This window comes from Odocoileus virginianus, chromosome 9 (genome assembly GCF_023699985.2).
Source record: "Odocoileus virginianus isolate 20LAN1187 ecotype Illinois chromosome 9, Ovbor_1.2, whole genome shotgun sequence".
Lineage (NCBI taxonomy): Eukaryota > Metazoa > Chordata > Mammalia > Artiodactyla > Cervidae > Odocoileus > Odocoileus virginianus.
This window is the reverse complement of record NC_069682.1, coordinates 21,640,866-21,668,040: the sequence shown is the minus strand read 5'-3', so window position 1 is coordinate 21,668,040 and position 27,175 is coordinate 21,640,866. Positions and strand designations below refer to the sequence as shown.

At 38.5% G+C, this 27,175-nt stretch overlaps 1 protein-coding gene and 1 long non-coding RNA gene across 9 annotated transcripts in view; one reads left to right on the top strand and one right to left on the bottom strand.

Moving 5' to 3' along the window:
- The window catches only part of ARMC3 (armadillo repeat containing 3), an 86,548-nt gene extending 61,101 nt beyond the window's left edge, over positions 1-25,447 (bottom strand). For 3 of the 6 annotated variants that reach the window (XM_020869167.2, XM_020869168.2, XM_020869174.2), the window contains exons 1-4: positions 25,144-25,346; positions 21,751-21,799; positions 7,973-8,090; positions 1,734-1,859 (exon numbers count right to left, since the gene is read on the bottom strand). In XM_020869167.2, the coding sequence (XP_020724826.2) occupies positions 1,734-1,859; positions 7,973-8,090; positions 21,751-21,799; positions 25,144-25,211 (361 nt within the window). In that variant the 5' untranslated portion in view covers positions 25,212-25,346. The other 3 variants (XM_020869169.2, XM_020869173.2, XM_070472062.1) reach the window with 3 other exon arrangements.
- A 4-nt stretch (positions 25,448-25,451) lies between these two features.
- Positions 25,452-27,175, top strand: part of LOC139036575 (uncharacterized) — a 113,675-nt gene continuing 111,951 nt past the window's right edge. For 2 of the 3 annotated variants that reach the window (XR_011489390.1, XR_011489389.1), the window contains exon 1: positions 25,452-25,554. This is a non-coding gene — a long non-coding RNA (uncharacterized lncRNA). The remainder of the gene's footprint in view (positions 25,555-27,175) is intronic. The other variant, XR_011489391.1, reaches the window with a different exon arrangement.

Here is a 27,175-nt window from a genome sequence, read left to right as displayed (position 1 = left end):
GCACAGGCACATAGCTCAATCACTCTAGCCAAAAAAAAAAAAAGAATTTATTTGAAACTGCCAAAGGGGAAGACGGTTTTCATAGCAAGCCTTTAGCACCTGAAATGTTGGAACATTCTGTTGGTTTATCCACTATAAGCATGTGGAAAAGTGTATGAAGATACAAATTTCTGAATAATCATCAGTTATTTTAAGACTGTCCAAAGATGATGATTTAACCATGCAGCTTCAGAGGTGTATTTATTTATATATTAGTCTGGAAACGTGACTTCATTTTAGGTCAAATGACCAGTTGCTCATTTTTTTTTATTCCAAGTCTCCTTGGACACATATGAAAAGTGAAGCAACAGTTATTAATATAATATATAATAGTGTTGGCTCTCTTAGCAAAAAAGGAGGTTCACAAGCAGTTGAGGATGCGGTGTGTTTTATCCATATCACCAGATAGTTCAAATAGAAAATCAGCTAAAGTGAAATTGTTAGTTGCTCATTCGTGTCTGACTCTTTGCGACCCCATGGACTGTACCCTGCCAGGCTCCTCTGTCCACAGAATTCTCCAGGCAAGAATATTGGAGTGGATTGCCATTCCCTTCTCCAGGGGATCTTCCCGACCCTGGAATCGAACCTGGGTTTCCTGCATTGCAAGCAGATTCTTTATTGTCTGAGCGTTAACCACCTACTTCATAGAATCATAGAATTCAGTATACTTGAGACTCAAGTACTCAGTGGAGACCTTGAAGACAGCCAAGTTCTTTCCATTTAAGCTTTGCAGTTGCAGACTGCATTGGTCCTAGCACTGGTTACAGCCTAGTCAGCCAGCTTACAGATTGTGGTTTGACAGTTCTAAAAGAGCCATCTCATTTAGCATCCAAATGTAAGAGTATTCGTAACATTTGGGGGCCACAGACTCCCTTAGAAACTCATGAAATTCAATGTAAAAACCTGCTCAGAAAAATCTGCAAATTGTAGGGTTTCACAGATGATAAACTCCTCATATAATGGAAAGATAAGAATACTAAATAACATCAATAATAGAAACTAAGAACATAAAGAGGAAAAAAGTCACAGAGACCTAGATATTACATTAGAAAATGTAAATGTAAACAGGAATTTATAACTCTCCTTTCTTCCACAAAATCATTTAGGAGGAGAACCTGACTTAGCATGGACACTAATGTTAAAAATCATAAGAGATTTAGTGAATAGAAAGTTTACTGAACTATTAGAGAGTAAAGTTGTAATTTTCTCTTGTCCCAGTTCTGCTACTAGCCATCTACATGACTTTGGGCAAAGAACCCAATCCTTCAAGGGACCCTTCTGTGTTTAAAATGAGTTGCATAGGAGGCATTATGAAGCACCTTTGGTGTATAAACTCTGTGGTGTGTACACAGAATAAAACAGGAGAAATTTAAATATTTTTCCTTTTTTGTTTTTTATAAATAATGTAATATGCCACATTCAATATGGCAGAATTAGTCTACTGAACCCCCAGAGATGGATTTATAAAATAAAATTAGGGAAGGGGGTTCGGGATGGGGAATACATGTAAATCCATGGCTGATTCATGTCAATGTATGACAAAAACCACTACAATATTGTAAAGTAATTAGCCTCCAACTAATAAAAATAAATGAAAAAATATTAATTAAAATGAATCCCTTAAGGTTAAATTTAAACAAGGATAATGCATCAAGTGAGATTACTTGATTATGATTTTAAAAGCAGATACTTACTATTAGAAGCCATAATTCCAAATATCATAGTAGCATTTCTTCTCACAATTTTGTCTTCATGGGTGAGTAGCTTAGTTAAAGGTTCCACAGCTCCAAGTTCAAGGAGGGTGGCTTTATTTTCCTCACCTACCATCACAGGTAAAATAAAATCAGAAATGGATAGCAATCTTATCAAAATTCTTCCTTGTGTCATTCCAGTTAATTTGCCATTTGCCTTTCACATTCCTCTGCTTCTACACATATTTCTCTAGGATAAACTTTAAAGCAAAGGTATACTGGATGCTTGTGGCTGTCCTTTCCCTGGATGTTTACAAAACATCATTTTTGGCTTCCTCCTTTGGTTCTCCTAGCTCATACTTAACCATCTGAGGGGTCTCCTCTGACCATCCTACCTACTGTCATCACTACATACCAGTCTTTCTGATTGCTCTTTTTCCTGCTTTATTTTCTTCATACTACTTAATGATCTCTGTGATCGTTTGCTTCCTCTCCTGTAACTTGACTTTCCATGAAGACAGATACCCTTTTTGTTCTATTCTTTCATAACTGCAGTGGCTAGCACAGTGCCAAGCATGTAATGGGCACTCAGTAATACTTACTGGCGTAATTGACACAGAGAATCTCCACCTCAAGTTCAAGTTTAGGGTGTTTATTTTTCACCCAGCAGGCTTGCCTGCAGCCATCATGGCTACAGCAAGAAGCCCCAGAACCAGGTCACTGAAGGCCAGCATCGAGCCCAATTGTAGAAGCAGATTATCCATACCCCATAAGTGGGATATCATTCTGCAAAGTCTGGAATAATGTTTAGGTCCTGATTAATTTCAACTTTGCAATTTCTCCAGCTATGAAGACACATATTTCATTTTCAAAATTAATTTAAGAGGAAAATATTTCTTTACCTCAGTTTTGTCAGAAAATGAAGATATTTTGTACCTGAAGTTACAGGTTCATTCTGATAACAGTGTTCTCAAAACACAGACTGTATCTTCCTATAGTCTATGGACTTGCCTTGTGTCTAAATATTTAAATTTGTCACTTGAAAAAAATGTTTAAATATGCATTGTTGATTAATACAAAAATCCTTCTCAAATTTTCCATAATTTTGCATTTTATTGAGGTTCTAAAAATTAATTTTTTAGATGAAAATATTTTGTAAAAAAAAAAATTTTTTTTTTCTGCTGTGCCACACAGCATGTGGGAACTTCCCTCTCACTGGGGATCAGACCTGAGCATCCTACATCAGAAGCATGGAGTCTTAACCAATGGACAGCCAGGGAAGTCCCAAAGAAATTTTAATTTAAGGATAAACTTTATAATAAATAAATGGTGGCTTCATAGAATCAATGGAGAAATATCCCATCTTTTACAATTTTCTAACAGAATTTTTGTATAATTGGTATTATTTCTTCCATAAGTGTTTGGTAGAGTTCAGCAGTGAAAACATCTGGACTTAAGTTTTCTTTGTGAGATATTTAACTACAAATTTCCATTTCTATAATAGATAAGGGGCTATTCAGGCTATCTATTTTTCTTTAGTGAGCTTTGAGAGCTTATGTCTTAAAATGAATTTCTCCAATCCATCTGAGTTGTAGAATTTATTGGTTTTATATTATTCATAATATTTAATTATCCTTATAATATATGTCAGAGCTGTAGTGATGTCTCCTCTCTCATTCTTCATATCAATAATTTGTCTTGTATCTTTTTATTTATCAATCTGACTAGACATTTTTATTATTCTTACTCATCTCAAAAAACAGTTTTTCATTTTATTGCTTTTGTCCATTGTTTTTCTGTTTTCTATTGCTATTTCATTGATTTCTGTTCACATGTATATTATATTCTTAACACTAATGCCTGGGTTTATATTCTTAACACTAATGCCTGGGTTTCATTAGCTCTTGTTTTTCTATTTTCTTAAAGTGGAAGCTGAGGTCATAGATTTGAGAGACCTTCTTGTTTTCTAACAGTCATTTGGTACAATAAATTTCTAAGTACTCTTTTAGTAGCATCCTACAACTTTTTATATGCTGTGTTTTCATTTTCAATTTGGATTTTCCTTTTGATTTCCACTTTCATTCTTAGGTTATTTAGAAGTATGTTATTATTTTCTATATTGGGTGATTGTCCAGAGTTCTTTGTGTTATTGATTTTTAATTAAATTCTAATATGGAATAGCATATATTTTATATGATTGGAATTTTAAATTTATTAAGGCTTGTTTGATGGCCCAGAATATAATCTTATTTTGATAAATGTTCTTCTGTATGCACTTGAAGAGAGTGTATACTCTGATGTTCTTCAGTTTAGTTCAGTCGCTCAGTCATGTCCGACTCTTTGCAACCCCGTGAATCACAGCACGCCAGGCCTCCCTGTCCATTACCAACTCCCGGAGTTCACTCAAACTCATGTCCATCGAGTCGGTGATGCCATCCAGCCATCTCATCCTCTGTCGTCCCCTTCTCCTCCTGCCCCCAACCCCTCCCAGCATTAGGGTCTTTTCCAATGAGTCAACCCTTCGCGTGAGGTGGCCAAAGTATTGGAGTTTCAGCCTCAGCATCAGTCCTTCCAGTGAACACCCAGGACTGATCTCCTTTAGGATGGACTGGTTGGATCTCCCTGCAGTCCAAGGGACTCTCAAGAGTCATCTCCAACACCACAGTTCAAAAGCATCAATTCTTTGGCGCTCAGCTTTCTTCACAGTCCAACTCTCACATCCATACGTGACCACTGGAAAAACCATAGCCTTGACTAGATGGACCTTTGTTGGCAAAGTAATGTCTCTGCTTTTTAATATGCTATCTAAGTTGGTCATAACTTCCCTTCCAAGGAGTAAGTGTCTTTTAATTTCATGGCTGCAATCACCATCTGCAGTGATTTTAGAGCCCCCCAAAATAAAGTCTGTCATTGTTTCCACTGTTTCCCCATCTACTTGCCATAAAATTATAGGATCAGATGCCATGGTCTTAGTTTTCTGAATGTTTAGTTTTAAGCCAACATTTTTACTCTTCTCTTTCACTTTCATCAAGAGGCTCTTCAGTTCTTCTTCCCTTTCTGCCATGAGGGTAGTGTCATCTGCATATCTGAGGTTATTGATATTTCTCCCAACAACCTTGATTTGCTTCATCCAGCCAGGTGTTTCTCATGATGTACTCTGCATATAAGTTAAATAAACAGGGTGACAACATACAGTCTTGACGTACTCCTTTCCCTATTTGGAACCAGTCTGTTGTTCCGTGTCCGGTGCTAACTGTTGCTTCCTGACCTGCATACAGATTTCTCAGGAGGCAGGTCAGGTGGTCTGGTATTCCCATCTCTTGAGGAATTTTCCACAGTTTGTTGTGGTCCACACAATCAAAGGCTTTGGCATAGTCAATAAAGCAGAAGTAGATATTTTTCTGGAACTCTCTTGCTTTTTTGATGATCCAGCGGGGCAGTTTGATATGCCTTTTCTAAATCCAGCTTGAACATCTGGAAGTTCACAGTTCATGTATTGCTGAAGCCTGGCTTGGAGAATTTTGAGCACTACTTTACTAGCGTGTGAGATGAGTGCAATTGTGTGGTAGTTTGAGCATTCTTTGAGATTGACTTTCTTTGGGATTGGAATGAAAACTGACCTTTTCCAGTCCTGTGGCCACTGCTGAGTTTTCCAAATTTGCTGGCATATTGATGTTCTTAGAGTGTTCTAAAAATATAAACTAGGTTAAATTCATTTGTATTGCTGTTCAAATCTCTTATATCCATATAGATTTACCATCTACTGGTTCTTTCAGTTATTGAGGGAAGAGTATCAAAATCCTCAGCTATAATTGTGGATGTCTAGTTCTCTTTGCATTTCTAGCTTTGTAAAATTTGAAAATCTGATATTAATACTTAACACAACTGTTTAGGATTTTTCATAGCATGTTGATTAATGGTCCCTTTATTATTATTACAAAATGGTCATCTTTATCTGATACCATTCCATTTTTGTGATAGTAACATGGCTACTTCAGCTTTCTATTGATTAGTGCTAGCATAGGTTATCATTTTGGAGAAGGCAATGGCAGGCCACTCCGGTTCTCTTGCCTGGAAAATCCCATGGATGGAGGAGCCTGGTAGGCTGAAGTCCATGGGGTCGCTAAGAGTCGGGCACGACTGAGCGACTTCACTTTCACTTTTCACTTTCATGCGTTGGAGAAGGAAATGACAACCCACTCCAGTGTTCTTACCTGGAGAATCCCAGGGACGGGGGAGCTTGGTGGGCTGGCGTCTATGGGGTCACACAGAGTCAGACACAACTGAAGCGATGCAGCAGCAGCAGCAGGGTATAATTTTTCCTCCCTTACTTTCAAATTACTTGTTTCATTATATTCTAAGTGCATTTTTTGAAGGCAGAATGTAGTTTAATCTTGCTTGTATCCAATAAAACACCCTGTCCTTGTTAATGTATACAGACCATTTATATTTAATTTGAAAATTGATATGGTTAGGTTTAAATATACCATCTTGTTACTTATCTCATATGTTTCATTGTTGTTTTTCTTTTCTTCATTTCTGCCTTCTTCGTATGAATTGAAATTTTTGATTCCATTTTATTCCTTTGTTGGCTTGTTTGATATCTTTGTTTTGTTATTTTCATGGTTGCATTAGGGTCTGTAGTATATATCCTAGCACAGTCTTCTTTCAAGTGGTAGTATATATTACTTCACATGCAGTACACTTATATAGTATACTTCCACTTTTTTTTTTACCTTTCTACCTTGGTTCTGTTGTCCTATATCTTACTTTTACACATGTTTCAGACTGCTTAATATATGATTATTATTTTTGTTTAAAATAACTAATTTGTTTTTTAAGTGATTCAAATAATAAGCAAAAACCCTTATATGTTACAATTTCTAGTGTTCTATCTTTATTCTCCTTCCATATTCCCATCTGGTATCATTTTCCTCCTGCCCAAAGGACCTACTTAATATAGTTAGTAGTGTGGGTCTCCTTGCAAAGAGCTATTTCAGTTTTTGAATGTTTGAAAAAGACTTTATTTCACTTATGATTTTGAAAGATATTTTTTCAGGGTGTAGAAATCTAGGTTGAAAGTTTTAATTTTTTTTAGTACTTTAAAGATGTTGCTCCACTGACTTTTTTTAATTAAAAAATTTACTTATTTGTTTATTTGGCTGTGCCGGGTCCTAGTTGCGGCATACAGGATCTTTTAGATGCAGCATTCAAACTCTTAGTTGTGGCATGTGGGATCTAGTTCCCTGACCAGGGATCAAACCCAGGTCCCCTGCATTGGGAGCACAGAGTCTTAGCGACTGGACCACCAGGGAAGTCCTGAGACTTTCCTTGTTTTTGATAATAGGAGAATGTCCCTGAATTGGAGTTTGATTTAAAAAATCATATTTAGACTGAGTCTCTAGGTTGGGGACAAATAACAGAAATGAAGTACTATTTTCATTATGTCAAGGGCACATGTTATCTCTGTGGATGTTGACTTTGATCACTGGGCAGATGCAGGGCTTGTCGGGTTTCTGCACTACACACTTTCCCCCATGTGTCCACTGTGTGCTCTTTGGAAAGATGTCCATGCACAGCCCCTAATGAGTGGGAAGTGGTGTCCCACCTCCTCGAGGGCAGAATATCTGCATAAATTGGGATTCTTCTGCATTGAAGATTTGTCTTTTCTCTCCTGTTTATTTACTTAATCAATCATTTTTAAATCTGTATGATATTTATTTTTCTTCTTTGGGCTATAAATCTAGTATTGCATGTGTGCTCAGTTGTGTCCAACTCTTTGCAAATCCATGAACTGTAGCCCACCAGGCTCTGCTGTCCATGGGGTTTCCCAGGCAAGAGTACTGAAGTGTGTTGCCATTGCCTTCTCCAGGGTATCTTCCCTATCCAGGGATTAAGCCTGCATCTCCTGCATTGGCAGGTGGATTCTTTACCACTGAGCCACATAGTTGTTCCAGCTTTGATCCTCAGGAGCTCTTTCAGCACCTGTGACATTTACAATTTTTTAAACTGCAATAAAGCCTTCGAAATGACTTATACCCTGACTAAATTGCTCTTTAAGACTAGGGTAGGAACATAGGGAGATACATTATTTTCAGGTGATGAATTAAATGATATTCTGGTTGTCTGAAAGAATTCATGAGACAAGAAGTGAGTTAAAGACTAGGGAGAAAAGTGCCCATTATGTAGTAAATATTTTAAGAAACTAATGAAATAGAAAGATAAATTGAGAAAATCCAAACCTTTTAAAGCAAATCTATAAATGGCTTCACATGCTTTAGCCAAAATTTCTTCTTCGGGAGAATTAAGCATTAGTACCACGGTTGCGACTTTTTTGCTTTCAACTGTTAATGGATCAAACTGAAAGGCAGAAAGAAAAATATCATAGCCACATATGAGTTTTAAAAAGACATAAAACATGAATGGTGTCTTGAAACTTAAGGAGAACATAATCTTACAAAAAGGTTGCGGTCACTGCCCACAAAGTGCATTGCAAAATTTTTATTTTAAAAATGTCACTGATGGAGAGTTGTCAACATTGCTGGCTTTGAAATTCCTGGAGTATGGAGGGAAAAGAAAAGTATTTTGGAACCTGGAAGGTGTAGTCTCTCATTTTAGCCATGGGAAATCAAAAAAGTTACCTAAGCTGTTAGAATTCCAGTTTCCTTCTCTGAATAATGGGTATAGTAATACCTATTGTGAAGGATTAAGGAGGAGATTAGAGATCATCTATGTAAAGATTTAGCAAGTTGTCTGGCACATAATAGGTGCTCATTAAATAACATATCTTAGTATAATTCTTCATCAATACACAAGAATCCTTGATAACCTGCTCTATTAGATACTCTGGCAGTCTCAGGGATCAGTACGTACTTTCTAACCACTACACCATTTCTTGAAAAGCAGGAACTACATTTATGTGAAACAACTAAAAATTTAAAGAAAGCAGCAGATCACCAAAGGTAAAACTGGATAAAATCTGGAGCAAGGAAAAGGTAACATAGTATAAATAAAAAGTATAGAACTGTGAGAAGTCCTGTACCCTGCTGTGAGATCCTGAGAATTCATGTTTAGCTGAAATGAACAATAAAAAACTCATGACCCCTATGGATTTTCTTTGGTCAAGGAGAAAACAAATTATTATACTGTTTTCTTCCATTTCCAGAGACCATGGAGGAGGAAGTTCTGTTTATGTTAAATTTTTTAAAAATTTGAATTTCAAAGCTTTAGCTGCTTCTTTGTGTTGACCCCTTCTAAATGGACATCTTAATGTGTTTTCAGTTCAGTTCAGTCACTCAGTCGTGTCTGACTGTTTGCGACCCCATGGACTACAGCATGCCAGGCCTCCCTGTCCATCACCAACTCCCGGAGTTTACCCAAACTCATGTCCATCAAGTTGGTGATGTCATCCAACCATCTCATCCTCTGTCGTCCCCTTCTCCTGCCTTCAATCTTTCCCAGCATCAGGGTCTTTTCCAATGAGTCAGTTCTTCACATCAGGTGGCCAAAGTATTGGAGTTTCAGTTTCAACATCAGACCTTCCAATGAACATTCAGGACTGATTTCCTTTAGGATGGACTGGTTGAATCGCCTTGCAGTCCAAGGGACTCTCAAAAATCTTCTCCAACACCACAGTTCAAAAGCATCAATTCTTCGGCACTCAGCTTTCTTTATAGTCCAACTATCACATCCATACATGACTACTGGAAAAACCATAGCCCTGACTAGATGGACGTTTGTTGGCAAAGTAATGTCTCTGCTTTTTAATATGCTGTTTAGGCTGCTCATAACTTTCCTGTCAAGGAGTAAGTGTCTTTTAATTTCATGGCTGCAGTCACCATCTGCAGTGATTTTGGAGCCCCCCCCACCCCCCCAAAAAAAGTCTGCCAGTGTTTCCCCATCTATTTGCCATGAAGTGATGGGAAGGAATGTCATGGTGTTAGTTTTCTGAATATTGAGCTTTCACACAACTTTTTCACTCTCCTCTTTCACTTTCATCAAGAGGCTCTTCAGTTCTTCTTCCCTTTCTGCCATGAGGGTAGTGTCATCTGCATATCTGAGGTTATTGATATTTCTCCCAACAACCTTGATTTGCTTCATCCAGCCAGGTGTTTCTCATGATGTACTCTGCATATAAGTTAAATAAACAGGGTGACAACATACAGTCTTGACGTACTCCTTTCCCTATTTGGAACCAGTCTGTTGTTCCATGTCCAGTTCTAACTGTTGCTTCCTCACCTGCATACAGATTTCTCAAGAGGCAGATCAGGTGGTCTGGTATCCATCTCTTTCAGAATTTTCCAGTTTGTTGTGATCCACACAATCAAAGACTTTGGCATAGTCAATAAAGCAGAAATAGATGTTTTTCTGGAACTCTCTTGTTTTTTTCGATGATCCAGTGGATGTTGGCAATTTGATCTCAGGTTCCTCTGCCTTTTCTAAAACCAGCGTGAACATCTGGAAGTTCACGGTTCACGTGTTGTTGAAGCCTGGCTTGGAGAATTTTGAGCATTAATGTGTTTTGGGATGTAAAAAAATTGATGTTTGGTTTTGAGTAGAAGATGGAGAGAGAGATTACTTTGAATAAGGAGACATAATTATGTGAGGTTAGAAGAGGAGAGAAGACAGAGAAGATGGCAGAAGCAATGACCTGAAAGGACATGACTAGGATAAAAATACCTCTTGGAGGGAAAATAGTTGTTGGATTTTAGGACAACATTATCTAACATATGAATTGAAGCTGTTACATATTTAACGTAAATGTGAAATATAAGTTAAAATGCAGAAATCAAACACTGGGAAATTAGGAAAGCCAAATACAAAATGCATTACTGTTTTGGTTTATTTTAATTAGGGTCTTCTATCAAGTGAGATGACAGTATAACACTGTAAAGATCATGTAGTCTTTTCAAAACAATTATATATTACTCAATACTCGCTTAGAATAACAATGATACTTCTAGCTTTTATTTAAAAAACTAATTATCCCTAATAAAAAATTATTAAATCTTCTAAATATTAAAACAAAATGAAGCTGAAGCTGTTGTTTGCACATGTCTAACTCTGTACTAGAGCTGAAACAGTTATCAAAGTCTCAAGCCTCTTAGACTCTTTCTGGAAGACAGATCTTCAGTAAATATCTGCTATGTGCACCAGGCTTACAGGTCCTTATGGATTCCAGTGACATGAACCATTGAGAAAAAATGGCCTCTAGGAAAGCCTTGAGCCATGGCTAGTATGCTGTCTGCAGCACTGACCATGAATATAAGGGCCTGGAAATTCACAGAAATTTTAAGGAAGAACTCCTAAAAGTACCTGGAGATTGAGGCTTGAGAATTATCTTAGTTAGATATTAAAGGGTAACCCCAGAATTTCAGAGCACTTGGGGTCATCACATGCTCACTGACATTTCTTTTTTTTCATATTTTTTTGGCTGCACCCAATCTTAGTTGCAGCATGAGGGATATTTTGGTTGTGGCATGTGAGATCAAACTCAGGCCCCCTGAATTGGGAACATGAACTCTTAGCCACTAGACCACCAAAGAAATACCTAACCACATATTTTTTAATCTGAAAATTTGGGAGTTGGATTGTATCTCTCAGAGTTCTTCTAAATACATAATTCTAGGATTATATGAAGTACAAAAACATGGCAAGACAATAAATGTTGCTTTGGGCAAGGGACAATTCATTTGAACTGGGGTAGATGGAGAAAGGTCTGTAGGTGGTGGAATTTTACATGTGATTTGAAGAATGGATACAACAGGCTGAGATAAGGTAGGCTGAGATAAGGAGAAAAGGACATTCTGTTGGGGGAAACACCACCAGGAAGGTTTAAAATGGAAATGAATGTTGCATTTACGGTAGGTAAAATAGGAGCTTGACTAAGTAGAAAATATGTAATAGGAAGCAGAAATATTATTGAAAAATAAGGACATATAAGGCCTCAGCAATGACCTAGATCTTCCTTCCCACCACCCCCCGCCCCCGCCCCAACACTCTAATGGGAATAATCAGCAGTTCAGAGGAAAGGTTTGTGACTCAAGAAATTTCACTTCAGCTCAGTTCAGTCGCTCAGTCATGTCTAACCCTTGGTGACCCCATGGACTGCAGCACGCTAGGCCTCCCTGTCCATCTCCAACTCCCAGATTTACTCAAACTTGTGTCCATTGAGTTGGTGATGCCATCCAACCATCTTGTCCTGTGTCGTCCTCTTCTCCTCCTGCCTTCAATTTTTCCCGTTATCAGGGTCTTTTCAAATTAGTCAGTTCTTCACATCAGGTGGCCAAAGTATTGGAGTTTAAGCTTCAGCATCAGTCCTTCCAATGAATATTCAGGATTGATTTCCTTTAGGATGGACTGGTTGAATCGCTTTGCAGTCCAAGGGACTCTCAAAAGTCTTCTCCAACACCACAGTTCAAAAGCATCAATTCTTTGGCACTCAGCTTTCTTTATAGTCCAATTCTCACATCCATACATGACCACTGGAAAAACCATAGCCTTGACTAGATGGACCTTTGTTGGCAAAGTAATGTCTCTGCTTTTAAATATGCTGTCCAGGTTGGTCAAAGCTTTTCTTCCAAGGAGCAAGCGTCTTTTAATTTCATGGCTGCAGTCACCATCTGCAGTGATTTTAGAGCCCCCCAAAATAAAGTCTGTCATTGTTTTCCACTGTTTCCCCATCTACTTGCCATAAAGTTATGGGACCAGATGCCATGGTCTTAGTTTTCTGAATGTTTAGTTTTAAGCCAACTTTTTCACTCTTCTCTTTCACTTTCATCAAGAGGCTCTTCAGTTCTTCTTCCCTTTCTGCCATGAGGGTAGTGTCATCTGCATATCTGAGGTTATTGATATTTCTCCCAACAATCTTGATTCCAGCATGTGCTTCATCCAGCCAGGTGTTTCTCATGATGTACTCTGCATATAAGTTAAATAAACAGGGTGACAACATACAGTCTTGACGTACTCCTTTCCCTATTTGGAACCAGTCTGTTGTTCCGTGTCCGGTGCTAACTGTTGCTTCCTGACCTGCATACAGATTTCTCAGGAGAGAAATCTCTGAAGTCTGGTATTCCCATCTCTTGAGGAATTTTCCACAGTTTGTTGTGGTCCACACAATCAAAGGCTTTGGCATAGTCAATAAAGCAGAAGTAGATATTTTTCTGGAACTCTCTTGCTTTTTTGATGATCCAGCGGGGCAGTTTGATATGCCTTTTCTAAATCCAGCTTGAACATCTGGAAGTTCACAGTTCATGTATTGCTGAAGCCTGGCTTGGAGAATTTTGAGCACTACTTTACTAGCGTGTGAGATGAGTGCAATTGTGTGGTAGTTTGAGCATTCTTTGAGATTGCCTTTCTTTGGGATTGGAATGAAAACTGACCTTTTCCAGTCCTGTGGCCACTGCTGAGTTTTCCAAATTTGCTGGCATATTGAGTGAAGCACTTAGGATTTGAAATAGCTCAACTGAAATTCCATCACCTCCACTATTTTTGTTCATAGTGATGCTTCCTAAGGCCCACTTGATTTTGCATTCCAGGATGTCTAGCTCTAGGTTGGTGATCACACCATCGTGATTATCTGTCTCATGAAGATCATTTTTGTATAGTTCTTCCGTGTATTCTTGCCACCTCTTCTTAATATCTTATGCTTCTGTTAGATCCATACCATTTCTATTCTTTTTTGTGCCCATCTTTGCATGAAATGTTTCCTTGGTATCTCTAATTTTCTTGAAGAGATCTGTAGTCTTTCCTGTTCTATTATTTTCTTCTATTTCTTTGCATTGATTGCTGAGGAAGGCATTCTTATCTCTCCTTGTTATTCTTTGGAACTCTGCATTCAAATGGCTTTTCTCCTTTGGCTTTCACTTCTCTTCTATTCACAGTTATTTGTAAGGCCTCCTGAGACAACCATTTTGCCTTTTTGCATTTCTTTTCCTTGGGGTTGGATCCCAGGGTCTTAATCCCTGCCTCCTGTACAATGTCAGGAACCTCCATCCATAGTTCTTCAGGCACTCTGTCTATCAGATCTAATCCCTTGAATCTATTTCTCACTTCCACTTTGTAATTGTAAGGGATTTGATTCAGGTCATATCTGAGTGGTCTAGTGGTTTTCCCTACTTTCTTCAGTTTAAGTCTGAATTTGGCAATAAGGAGTTCATGATCTGAGCCACATCAGCTCCTGGTCTTGTTTTGGCTGACTGTATAGAACTTCTCCATCTTTGGTTGCAGAGACTATAATCAGTCTGATTATGATGTTGACCATCTGGTGATGTCTCTGTGTAGAGCCTTCTCTTGCGTTGTTGGAAGAGGGTGTTTGCTATGACCAGTGCGTTCTCTTGGCAAAACTCTGTTAGCCTTTGCCTTGCTTCATTCTGTACTCCAAGGCCAAATTTTCTGTTACTCCAGGTATTTCTTGACTCCCTCCGTTTGCATTTCAGTCCCGTATAATGAAAGGACATCTTTTTTGGGTGTTAGTAAGAAGGTCTTGTAGGTCTTCATAGAACCGTTCAGCTTCAGCTTCTTCAGCATTATAGGTTGGGTCATAGACTTGGATTACTGTGATATTGAATGGTTTGCCTTGGAAATGAACAGAGATCAGTCTGTCATTTTTGAGATTGCATTCAAGTACTGCATTTCGGACTCTCTTGTTGACTACAATGGCTTCTCCATTTCTTCTAAGGGATTCTTGCCCACAGTAGTAGATATAATGATCATCCAAGTTAAATTCACCCATTCCAGTCCACTTCAGTTTGCTGATTCCTAAAATGTTGGTGTTCACTCTTGCCATCTCCTGTTTGACCACCTCCAATTTGCCTTGATCCATGCACCTAACATTCCAGGTTCCTATGCAATATTCCTCTTTACAGCATCGGACTTTACTTCCATCACCAGTCACATCCACAACTGAGTGTTGTTTTTGCTTTGGCTCCGTCTCTTCTTTCTTTCTGGGGTTATTTCTCCACTGATCTCCAGTAGCATATTGGGTACCTATCAACCTGGGGAGTTCATCTTTCAGTATCCTGTCTTTTGGCCTTTTCATACTGTTTACGGGGTTGTCAAGCCAAGAATACTGAAGTGGTTTGCCATTCCCTTCTCCAGTGGACCACATTTTGTCAGAACTCTCCACCATGACCTGTCCATCGTGGGTGGCCCCACATGGCATGGCTCATAGTTTCATTGAGTTAGACTAGGCTGTGATCCATGTGATCAGATTGGTTTGTTTTCTGTGGTTGTGGTTTTCAGTCTGTCTGCCCTCTGATGGAGAAGGGTAAGAGGCTTATGGAAGCTTCCTGATGGGAGAGACTGACTGAGGGGGAAATTGGGTCTTGTTCTGATGGGTGGGGCCATGATCAGTAAATCTTTAATCCAATTTTCTGCTGATGGGTTCAAGAAATTTAAACTTTGCTAACTTATCATTCAGATGTGAAAAAGATAGGTTCAGGCATTTTAAAACTCAAGTATATCAACTGTAATTTCAAACAAATTACTCAGCAAATATTCCAGCTAAGGTTGGGGAGGACAAAACAGAAACACAATAGTGGCATATCAGTAAATCGATAAAATCAATAAACTGAATTATAACAGTGGTCTGAATCACAGCATAACTCTGAAGAAAGGATTTCTAAAGTAATGATGGCATGATAATAAAGAAAAAGTTAACAATGATTGCAGTTAAAATTCTAGATTTTTTTGGTAAAATTTCATGGATTTTTATCCTGGAATTTTAACATTTTTTGTTAATTGACTGTTTTCCCATTTGAATTTATTAATAAGTTGCCTTGAGGCCTGATCTATATGCCCAGGATGTAGAGGAATACTTGACTTGTCTATGGTATGTACTCAATATTTGTCTGATAAATGAATGACTTTCTTCAAGCAAAGGGTTATATTATTTCTCTATCCCTATTACCTAGAACAGTACACCCTGGATATAGAAATACTCTGTACATGCCTATAGAGAAATGTATTAAAGTGCCTCTGGAAACTTCTTTTTTATGCTTGTGGCCTTGAAGTGCCTTCCTTGAGTGTTGTACTGTCTATTGAAGCCAGAAAAGAAGATTTCAGATCTGAGGTTCAGGAAGCCATCAGTGGGCACCAGGGACAGTTTGTCTCTCTGAAATTGTGGGCAGAACTTTTGGTGTGCTTTCTTCAGGGAGAGAGTCCATAGTCACCATTCTATGCTCTTGAGGCCCCCTGACCCTGCACTGAACCCTTGAGAATCACAACCTCAGATCACCTTTTACCTAAGACAGTGCCCCTGGCATCCTGGATGGATACCTTCCCTTACATTTTTGAACTTCCACTTCAGAGACTTCTGATATTTCAATATTTTTAAATTTAATTTTGCAAGCATGTGAATGAACAGACTATGCTGAACTATGGATCTGTCATGATCTCCACGGAATTACTACAGCTCTCAAAGGAGCAGGGTATGTGGAAATGCATTTAAATATCTTTTAATTCTCCTTCCATGGTTTAGAAAACACTTTAGTATTTTGTTATATCATCTGGTTATCCTTAAGAAAAAGGTGATGGGGGTACAAGAAGCTTAAAAGGAAGTTTGAGACTGTGAGAATTACCATCGTAAGAGCTGTCAAAGAAGAAATATCAATGTTTGGCAGAGAGTGGAGAAACTTGGCATGAGATGCATTTCTCCTACAGAGCCTGCAGCGCTATAGCAATCTTTTATTAGAAAAGGCGCCGAGAATAAGATGATAGCTGTAACAGAATGCCACATGACTAAATAAATAATCCTGTGCTGTAATTACAGATTCCATCTGCTTTCCCGTGAGGAACTCATAGCGAGTCACCAACAAGCTGGTTGTGAAATCATAATTTCGCGCTCTGTACGGAATAAATGATGAACCAAAATTATTTACAAAGAGGATGAGAGAAAGGGGAACCGTTTTGGCTAAGCTTTGAATTTTAAGTCCAGTCAATTAGAGAAGCCATGGACTGGTAGAGATGCTTTTCTATCTCTGTGAAGGAAACAAGACCATTTAGGATAAGACTGCCCAACAGAAGAACAGTGATGGAAAGATCCCGACCCTGTGTTGTCTATGTGGCTCTTGAGCACTTGAACTAATGTGACTGAGGTACTGAATTTTTCATTTTATATTGTTGATTTTCATTAATACAATTTCAATTATTTAAATGTAAATAACCATATGTGGCCACTAGCTTCCATGATTAGACAGCACATGTCTAAAAGAACATACAATTATAAAACTGGACTCTGAAAAGAGATAAATCACGACAGTTGAGTGATTTTTATGGCGCCAGCAAGTGCAAATAAAAGGCTTTTTTGATTTCTTTTGGAATGTGTTTACAGAGTCGGTGGTCTCCAATCATGAGGAGCCAACTTCCCAGGGAAAGGGAGACAGATAAACAGAAGGAAGCCGACTGCACCACCCTGGCACGAGCTTTTAGTACAGACTCTTTAAACATCAGTTAAAATCTGCCAAAGGGTAAAGGTTAAAATGAAAACCGCTAAAATAGCCTCTCATTTGCTTTACAACCTGAGTCATTCTGAGGCTGGTGGAAAGGGTCCAGAAAAGCAAGCCCCAGGAGACATCTCTTCTTCCATGGAACTGGGTTTGGTTGCCCAGGTAGGAGAGCAGGTTCTGCTACTGCTGGTGCCTCTGATTCAACACCCACCATACCTGGTTCCCACATGCACGTAACCAGAAGAGAAGGCACTGACCCATTAACATAAATGTCTACTTAACTTGACACTTAACCACTAATATTCTAGAGCCAGATCACAGTCTGTGAGTTTAGAATCTGTGGATTTAGTTGTCTCTGAAGTGTAAGAGAATAAAATTTCCATGCTCTTAAACTCAAAGAGACCTGACCATAAATCATAATGGCCATGCTCTGGGCGTCTGGGAACATTAGCGGCTGGCTGGTCTTTCAAAACTAACATCCCTGCCTCTTCAGACAGGTTCAAGCAAACTTCAACAGTTTTGTAGGGTGATGGACAGCACCCTCAGCCACATCATGAATAATTACATGTACCAAGTTCTTATGTAATGCCTGGCACTGTTCTAAGTATCTTTTATTTATCTAACCTTGCCCCACTGCTGTAAGTGGTTATGAAGTGGGTATCCCACGAGGTGGACATCATCACATCCTCACTGGGGAATACAGAGGTCAGGAGATTTACCCCAGATCACAGTTTGGTGGGTGATGAAGCAAGGATTCAGACTTTGACAGTATAACTTAGTCACAGAATATCACTGTTGTTATTGTTCAGTCATAAGTCAGATATGACTCTTTGTGATCCCATGGACTGAAGCATGCCAGGCTTCCCTGTCTTTCACTATCTCCTGGAGTTTACTCAAACTCATGTCCATTGAGTCAGTGATGCCATCCAACCATCTCATCCTCTGTCATCCCCTTCTCCTCCTGCCTTCAATCTTTTCCAGCATCAGGGTCTTTTCAAATGAGTCAGCTCTTTGCATCAGGTGGCTGAAGTATTGGAGTTTCAGTTTCAGCATCAGTCCTTCCAATGAATATTCAGGACTGATTTCCTTTAGGATTGATTGGTTTGATCTCTCTGCTGTCCAAGGGACTCTCAAGAGTCTTCTCCAGAATCACAATTTGAAAGCATCAATTCTTCAGCACTCAGCCTTCTTTATGGTCCAACTCTCACATCCACACATGACCACTGATGCCCTACCAAATATTGCCTACTGTGGTTATTTTTGCTAATAATTCTTTCATGCACTCAATCCACAGAAAGTCTGCTTTTTATTAAAGCATCAAAAGCAACCTTTCAGCCAGACTTGGAAATGATTTGTGAAAGCAGAATATAGTTGTATTCGTTATTCAAGCCATATCTTCCCAACATCAAGGCATCTTCTCAGCTAGTATTCTCCTTTAGGAGAAGAAATGGAAAATTACTAAACCATAAATGCACATGTCAGTTATGCTTCAACAATGAAAATACTAACAAAAGCAAAGGGAGCTTTTTGTTTTAACCTTATCACCGAACATCCTTTTTTTCCATCCTCATTTGCCCATCTTAACCAGTAGATGAAAAATTAGTAAAAATAAAAATCTTTGGAAACAGTGTTTTAGAAGATATAAAAGAAGCAAACTGCCATGGCCTGACAGGGAAAAGTTTATTTTCTCAAGCAGTTATATATCCCTATTTTAAATCTGATTTTTCATCTATAATTTATACAACAAACCCTTCACAGACTTTGAAGAGGTATACCTTGTAACAAATTCCAAGTTCAGATAGTTTAAACTGTGCTATAGCATTTTGAAATAGCCATGAAATTAAAAGAGGCTTGGAAAGTTATAACCAACCTAGACAGCTTATTAAAAAGCAGAGACATTACTTTGCCAACAAAGGTCCATCTAGTCAAAGCTATGGTTTTTCCAGTAATCATGTATGGATGTAAGAGTTGGACTCTAAAGAAAGCTGAGCGCCAAAGAATTGATGCTTTTGAACTGTGGTGTTAGAGAAGACTCTTGAGAGTCCCTTGGACTGCAAGGAGATCCAACCAGTCCATCCTAAAGGAAATCAGTCCTGAATATTCATTGGAAGGACTGATGCTGAAGCTGAAACTCCAATACTTTGGTCATCTGATGCAAAAAGCTGACCCATTTGAAAAGACCCTGATGCTAGAAAAAATTGAAGGCAGGAGGAGAAGGGCACGACAGAGGATGAGATGGTTGGATGGCATCACTGACTCAATGGACATGAGTTTGAGTAAACTCCGGGGGTTGGTGATGGACAAGGAGGCCTGGCATGCTTCAGTCCATGGGGTTGCAAAGAGTCAGACACGACTGAGTGACTGAACTGAACTGATAGTGTTTTGAAGCATTAGAATTTATAATATAGAAAAGCAATTACGTATTTAATACTGCTCTATCAGCTTTATTAACATAAAGTCAGAGTAGGGGAAGGATGGAAGGACCCTCAGGATAGTCAGGGAACACTGATCACTGTTCCACACGCCTTCAGCAGCCCTCAAGTCTACTGTGACCCAAGGAAACAAGAGCTAGATTTTTGTTAACTTGAGGATTGGAATTGTTTCTCAGTCCTTGACTGTGCTCCTCAAGGATTGGAATAGAGAGGACAATACCAGCAAGACATTATAAAATTATGAAAGGTATATTAGGCAAATATGTCTATTGTTTAATAGTCCCTTAATTCTAATTTTAATCAGAAAGTGTTTGTCCTCAAGTTCTGTGTTCATTACTTCACTTTCTGGTAACAGGATGTCAATAATGCTATTTTGCAGTAAAAGTAAGAGTAATACAAACTAGATGCAATGATTAAAATAAGAGAATTTAGAACATTTGAGCACTATGTCCAAAGGAGAGCAGCCAGACCGATGAAATTTATCAGGAGACCACACTGACCATCTCTGCAAAACTTTTCTAGACTTGGGCTGATATGTTATCTGTACCCTTTGTTGCCAGCTACATTGAGGTATCATGCATAAAAAGTTTCACATAGGAGTGTGTGTGTGTGTGTGTGTGTGTGAGAGAGAGAGAGAGAGAGAGAGAGAGAGAATCTAAAGGATTCTCGGGATAACAGATCTTATTTACTGAGAGTTTACTAGGCACTGTGAACTTCATGTATTCTATTTCATTGTAATTAATAGAGCAACCAAAATAATTTGGATGTGACAATTCTCATTTAAGAAATTTAAAAAAATAAGACTGAAATAACTTGGCGAGACTTAGCAACTTCACCAGAATAACAGAGTTTATGAGAGGCAGACCTGGGACAGAGTTCACATTTGTAACTACAATGTTCCAGTGTTGTCGGGAAGACTCCTGCATTAACATCAGGTTCCTTCAGGCTGTAAATCTTTGAGTCTATTGACTATACATAGTTTTCTCCCCATTCACCTTTTATTTGAAGAAAACCACACCAAATGTCTGTTCCAAATAAGATTTTAAATTGAAAATTGTCCTAGGACATTTTTAACACAATCTTTTGGTAGTTGATAAACTTTAAAGAGAAATGATAGAACCCTGCTTTAATTTTTTTTTATTATAGCCTTTTTTTTTTTTTTTTTTTTTACTGTGCCTGGTCTTAGTTGTGGCATGTGGTTAGATGCAGCATGTGACTCTCAGTTGCAGCATGTGGGATCTAGTTACCTAACCAGGCATGAAACCCAGGGTCCTGTGCATTGGGAGCATGGAGTCTTAGCCACTGAACCAAGGGCAGTCCCTATTATAACTTTTTAATTTAAATATTGTGATCACATTCCCATGCTATCAAACATTAAGTGACATCATTTTATCAAAATGGAATAATTTATTTAACTAAGTTTTTATTTTAAAACAATTTTGTCACTTCTAATTGTTTACTTGTTATCACTACTGCTATGGAAATAATTTTTTGTGTAATACATGCTTATTTACCATGACCACTTTAAACCATCTTACATCTTCTAAGATCACCTCATCCCAATTGCCAACCTGTTGGACATTAAGTTTGTTGAACCTTGCTTTTGAAAGGGAGAGACAAAGATTTGTGTTTTGAGGAATGTGTTGTTCGAGCACTTGAAAGAGAAAAAGGTGATGAACACAGACTTTTTTCTCCATAGGACTGGAAAACACAAGACTTCTAATGTCCAAATGGTCATCTAAAGACAACCTTACATACATACCTAGTAGCTATAGCATTACCTTCATTCATTTTTAAAAAATCCACTTAGATAATTAACATCAATGAGAGACTGGCAAATGTAAATTTAAAGTATTTGAAAAAAGAAACCCAAACTATTTGTTCATTAACTAGGCTTATAAACATGCCATCCACATACTGGAAAAGCTAATAATTACTCTCTAATTGTGCTAATTATGTAATGACAATGTTGTAAATGTTTGTTTACATAATGTTAGATTTCTCTGACTAATCTTATCATTAGTCAGACTTTGGACTTCTGCCACTGTGCACTCATGTATATACTGATACATGCCAAACTGTTTCAACAATTTATTTTTAAAACTGGTTAACATGCTGCTAGTATTCAAATCAGAAACTTACCACATCCTTGGGAGGGGGCTCTGCTTCCTTCTTTACCTTTTTACCCATTCTGGAAAAAATGCCACAAATGGTTAAAATGTCATCTGTACATTGTACATGCACAAATCTGTTACCTACATACCTAGGAGGAAATGTACTTCTTCTTATAAATTTTACCTAAAAAGAGACTATGCAATACACGTAGAAATGACTCCACATATACAAATGTGTTTCCTACATCCCAAGTTTCACAATTTTAAAGGAACCTATTGCTAAGATTGTTGGACATTAGTTCTGGCTTCCGGTTTAGAAAGAATAATACATTAATGACATAAATTTTACTTACATAACAGGTAATGATTTACTATGCTTATAGCTCACTTGGTAGGGTTTGGGAGATTAAATGCAAATTAATTTTGAGATCTGCAGGGATGTTCTGTCACAATGGAAGGGATTTTTGTCTGCTTTCTTGCACTGATCTATCCCAAGCACCTAGAGCAATGTCTGGTACATACTGACCAACTGACATAAAAATCATTAACTCTGTGACTAATTATTTTCTGAATGGTATCTGAGCTCTACTAAGTCCAAGTGAACATTTGTGTCATTTTCCTAGATAACAAAATGTTTTCTCTAATATATTCTATATCTCAATTTTAAAAAGTAATTGAGAATCTGAAAAGATGAATTCTAGGGAAATTGGGGTTACTCCTTGCAAAGAACCTTTCCCACCTGCCCTTTTATGTCCAGTCTTGTGAAGAAAAAAAATTAATGGAACAGTATACATACTTGATGGAGAAAGCAATGGCACCCCACTCCAGTACTCTTGCCTGGAAAATCCCATGGACCGAGGAGCCTGGTAGGCTGCTGTCTATGGGGTCTCGAAGAGTCAGACACAACTGAGTGACTTCACTTTCACTTTTCACTTTCATGCATTGGAGAAGGAAATGGCAACTCACTCCAGTGTTCTTGCCTGGAAAATTCCAGGGACGGCGGAGCCTGGTGGGCTGTCATCAATGGGGTCGCACAGAGTCGGACACGACTGAAGCGACTTAGCAGCAGCAGCAGCATACATACTTGATATACCACAGAGGAGTAACTCCACCTGGGTACAAAAAACTTTCCAAGATGCTGGTGACTGTTAAAGTAACCCATTTCTCCAATGAGAGTTTGTGGGGTTATGCTTGCTATTAGGACAATTTCAGACAGTATATTCTAGTCCAGTGGTCTCCAACCTCTGGGATCTGATGCCTGATGATCTGAGGTGGAGCTGATGTAATAATAATAGAAGTAAAGTGCACAATAAATGTTAACACACTTGAATCATCCCGAAACTGTTCCCCCTACCCTGTCCTGGCTTCCATAAAACCCGTCCCTGGTGCCAAAAAGGTTGGGAACCACTGTAATCTAGTCTCAAGGAAATTACTATAGTCTCAAGAGAAATTCTGGGAAGTAGGATATCTTTGGAGAGATTCTACAATGTCAGGGTTAGTTCAGATGGCTCATCAAGGGACAGAAGCAACTCCAAGTACTAAAGACACGGAACATGATTGATCACATACGTTTTAAAGTCAAATGTTCATAGAAATTCATAGTGACTTCTGAAAGACAACTATTCCAGGTCCCTACCTTCCAGTCACATTCATTTCAAGATCTTTGAGGCCCTGGGGAAGCCTATGCTGGGAGGCACTACCTCACGCTATATCTAATATGTTAAAACATTAAAATACACCCATATCCCTCACTGAATATAATTTTCATCATTAAAAGTTTTGAAAACTTGCATATGAAATGACTCATCTGTTTGTATACCTGGAAATTGTTGCAAGATGAGAAAATTATTTTATTTTCAAATCTAATATTAATAAAATACAATATTAACTTTTGAATTTTCTTTTCATATCTTAGGACCAGTAGTTTTTTTCAGATCTCTGACATCTTTCTCAGATAGTTGAAAACCACACAGATCCTAGACTTCTGCTTATAATGTTTCAGGCAGGCACATAGACTATTCCGGACAGATGAAAATCTTTCCTATGATTCCTTTAGGAAAAAGAGTTTCCATAGCTCTTTATAACCAATTCCAACATATAGCAGTCTTTGCTTTACAAAAGAATTCCTCAAGAAGCAATTAAATTACACCTGTAGAAAGTTACTTGATGTCATCTGATTTTTCACTTGGGAACTTATGTTTCCCATCTCAGGAGAGTGAATTTGAGTAACTGCATACTGAGAAATACAGAGGCTGTAGTAGCCTAAACACACAGGATTACAGGGAGAGAACTTGTCCTCAGCAGCATGGTTAAGTAGGAAGCATTTCTTTTTTTTTTTTTTTAAACCATTTTGGGTATAATAGTTAATAGAGGAGAAAATACACAGCTGACAGAGTCCAGGGCAGTGAACCTAAAAGATGACTTTCAGGTTTTGTGTGTTTTTTTTTAATTTGTAAATTAAACATTTCACTTCAAATCACCTTGATGCAACTAAATTACCTTGTTTTATTCTTAAAGCTACAGAGATGTCAAATTAAGAAAATAAATCCCTTTGATTTTTGAAGCAACCTAAACCTGTTTTTCCTGACTATTTTACCACTTCCCCATTGATTTTTATTGCGCTAAAATACATAACACATAAAACTTATCCTTTTAAGCTCATAATTCCATGTCTACTGTTTACTTATACAGGTATCACATTTCATCACAGAGAATTTGAAAAACAAGGAAGGGCAAATGGAATTTTTTAAAAAATCACTCAGAAATAAGCTCAGGAAGATCAGCACTATTTTGATATGCCTTATTTTGGTGTGTATTTTCTATAGTGATTTTACTTTCCTACTTGGATTTGTATCTGCAATTCTCAACTTAGCTTCCTGGGGGCATTTTCTTTCTAAATTCTCAAACTAACAGACAAGTTCTTGAAATCTCAGTCTCCATTTATTGCTTCAGTCATCACTGGATCAGCATGCCATTTAAAACAATATTTTAATGCCCATCATCCAGCCAGTCCCTAATTGTTGAGCATTTGTTTTCAACTTTTTGAAATTATGTGCAGACTGCAAATGAACATTCTTAGAGGTAAAATTTTCATCCTCACCTAAAATTGTTTCTTTAGTTTAAATCCCTAGCATAAAATAACAGGGCTAAAAGGTATGAACCTCACGGCATTGGACATGAAAACAAATGTTTTGAATGTTCATAGTCTTGATTATTGGAATCATTTTTCCACGAATTTACTGATCTTCTTAGAGAACTTTCAGCCTTATGCTATCTTAAACGTTTTCTAACGAGATTTTTTTTTTTTTTTTTTTTTTTGAGAAGGTGTAGAACAACAGAGGACCCACTTTTTTAATTGCTCAGAGTCAAGTAACGGAATCTTAGACCCTCAGATACCCGATCTGGACCTCAGTTTTGTCACCTGTTGAATAGGACGCTGTTGGCACGCTTATGAAATTCACTGGGACCCCAGTCTAATTCTGCGGGCATAGGGCAGGGACCCAGGGATCCTTCCAAGGTCTTCCCTTAGTTGCCCCGGATGCTCCTACACGCGGGGCACTTGCTCTTTCCCCAAGTCTTTCCCTGGGCCTCTCCAAACCCCCAGGATAGCGGTGCAGCAGCCCAATCGCCTTTACCTGCAGGGAGATCCAGCCGGGCAACGGCTCCTCTGTTCTGGCGAACAGTACCAACCGCCGCCAGCGCGCGCCTGCTAGTTCGCTGTTGTGACTGGTTGCTAGGCGACAGGGAGCCGCACCTGCGCAGTCAGCGCCCGCGTGCGCCTGGGCAGTGGAAACGCCAGCTTGGCTGCCCCATAGCCCAACCGCGTTTAGAGGTAGGTACCTGAGAAGGCATGTGCATCCTCGGTGTCTGACTCCCAGGCTTTGCAGGCAGGATAGACATTGAGCATCTTCCCCTTCTAGTTGTTGAGAGCCAGCCCCATTGACAACGAAATCAGGAAGCAGAGCCAACTCCGCTTCTGTCCAGAGAACAGGCTATAGATTCACACACTCCTAGGTGCCGGTGCGTTCTCCCAGTGAAGCGCCTCGGTCAGAGTCTCTGCGAGGTGACTTCCAAATGCCCTTTGATTGACCTTAGCAAAAAAAAATCTCTCCCATCATCATCCCAAATTTCCTTCATGCTCCTTAAAAGTAAAATCTCTTTCTCCATCCCACTTCCCTGTTTTATCTTCCTTTAATTTGCATTTTTATAAACATATATGGAACCACACAAAGCACTACCATTTCAGTCTGGCTTCTTTAATTCAGCAAATGCTTTTGAGATTTGTCCATGGTGTTGCATGTATCCGCAGTTTGTTTCTGTTGCTGAGTAGTATTGCACTGCATGGATGGACCACATCCATTTGCTTGCTGATGGACATTTGGGTTCTTTCCAGTTTTGGACTATTATAAATAAATATGCTCTAAACAGTTATACACAGGTTCTTGTGTGAACATATGTTTCTTCTTCCTTGGGAAAATACCCAAGAGTATAAATTCTGGGTCTTATGCCATGTGTATGTTTGATGTTACCAAAACTTGCCAAACTGTTTTTTAAAGGAACTATACTATATTTGTATTTCCATCAGCAATGAGTCAGAGATCCATTTGCTTTATGCCCTAAAATACTTGGTATTGTCAAGCCTTTTACTTTTAGTCTTCCGTTTGGTTATGTAGTATTATCTCCTTCTGGTTTTAATTTGCATTTCCTTTATGACTAATCATGATGAGCTGATTCTCCATACTTGTTAACCATTTCAGTATCTTCTTTTGTGAAGTATCTGTCCAAATATTTTTGTACTTTTAACTGGGCTGTTTGTCTTATTATTGAGTGGTAAGAATAAACTATATATTCTGGAGGTTGCTGTTGTTTAGTTGCTAAGTCGTATCTGACTCTTTTGCAACCCCATGGGCTGTAGCTTGCCAGGCTCCTCTGTCCATGGGATTTCCCAGGCAAGAATACTAGAGTGGGCTGCCATTTCCTTCTCCAGGGGATCTTCCTGACCCAGAGATTGAACCTTTGTGTCCAGCATTGCAGGCAGATTCTTTTACCACTGAGCCACCAGGGAAGCCCATATATTCTAGATACAAGTTATTTATCTTATGTGTAGTTTGGAAATATTTTCTGCCTTGGTTCATTAGATAATGAACCAGGAAAATGAAATTTAGAGACCATAATCTAAACATTAGGGTTGCTCACTGCTACTGAGTTGGTCATTTCTTCTAGGCCTTCTCAGAAGCCTAGTGAGGCTCTGAATTCAGCACATTCATAAACCGCAATCCAGACAATGGTTGTAAGAGAGAAAATATCATTGTGTGTCTGTCTTAAGCACTCTTTGGTTCTCTAGCCATGGCTTCTACTGGGATCTTAAAATTGTCATTTTCTGTCTCAGAATCACTGAATATATTTAGAAGTAATTCACCCACTCCACATCCCTTGCAGCCCTTTTGTCAACC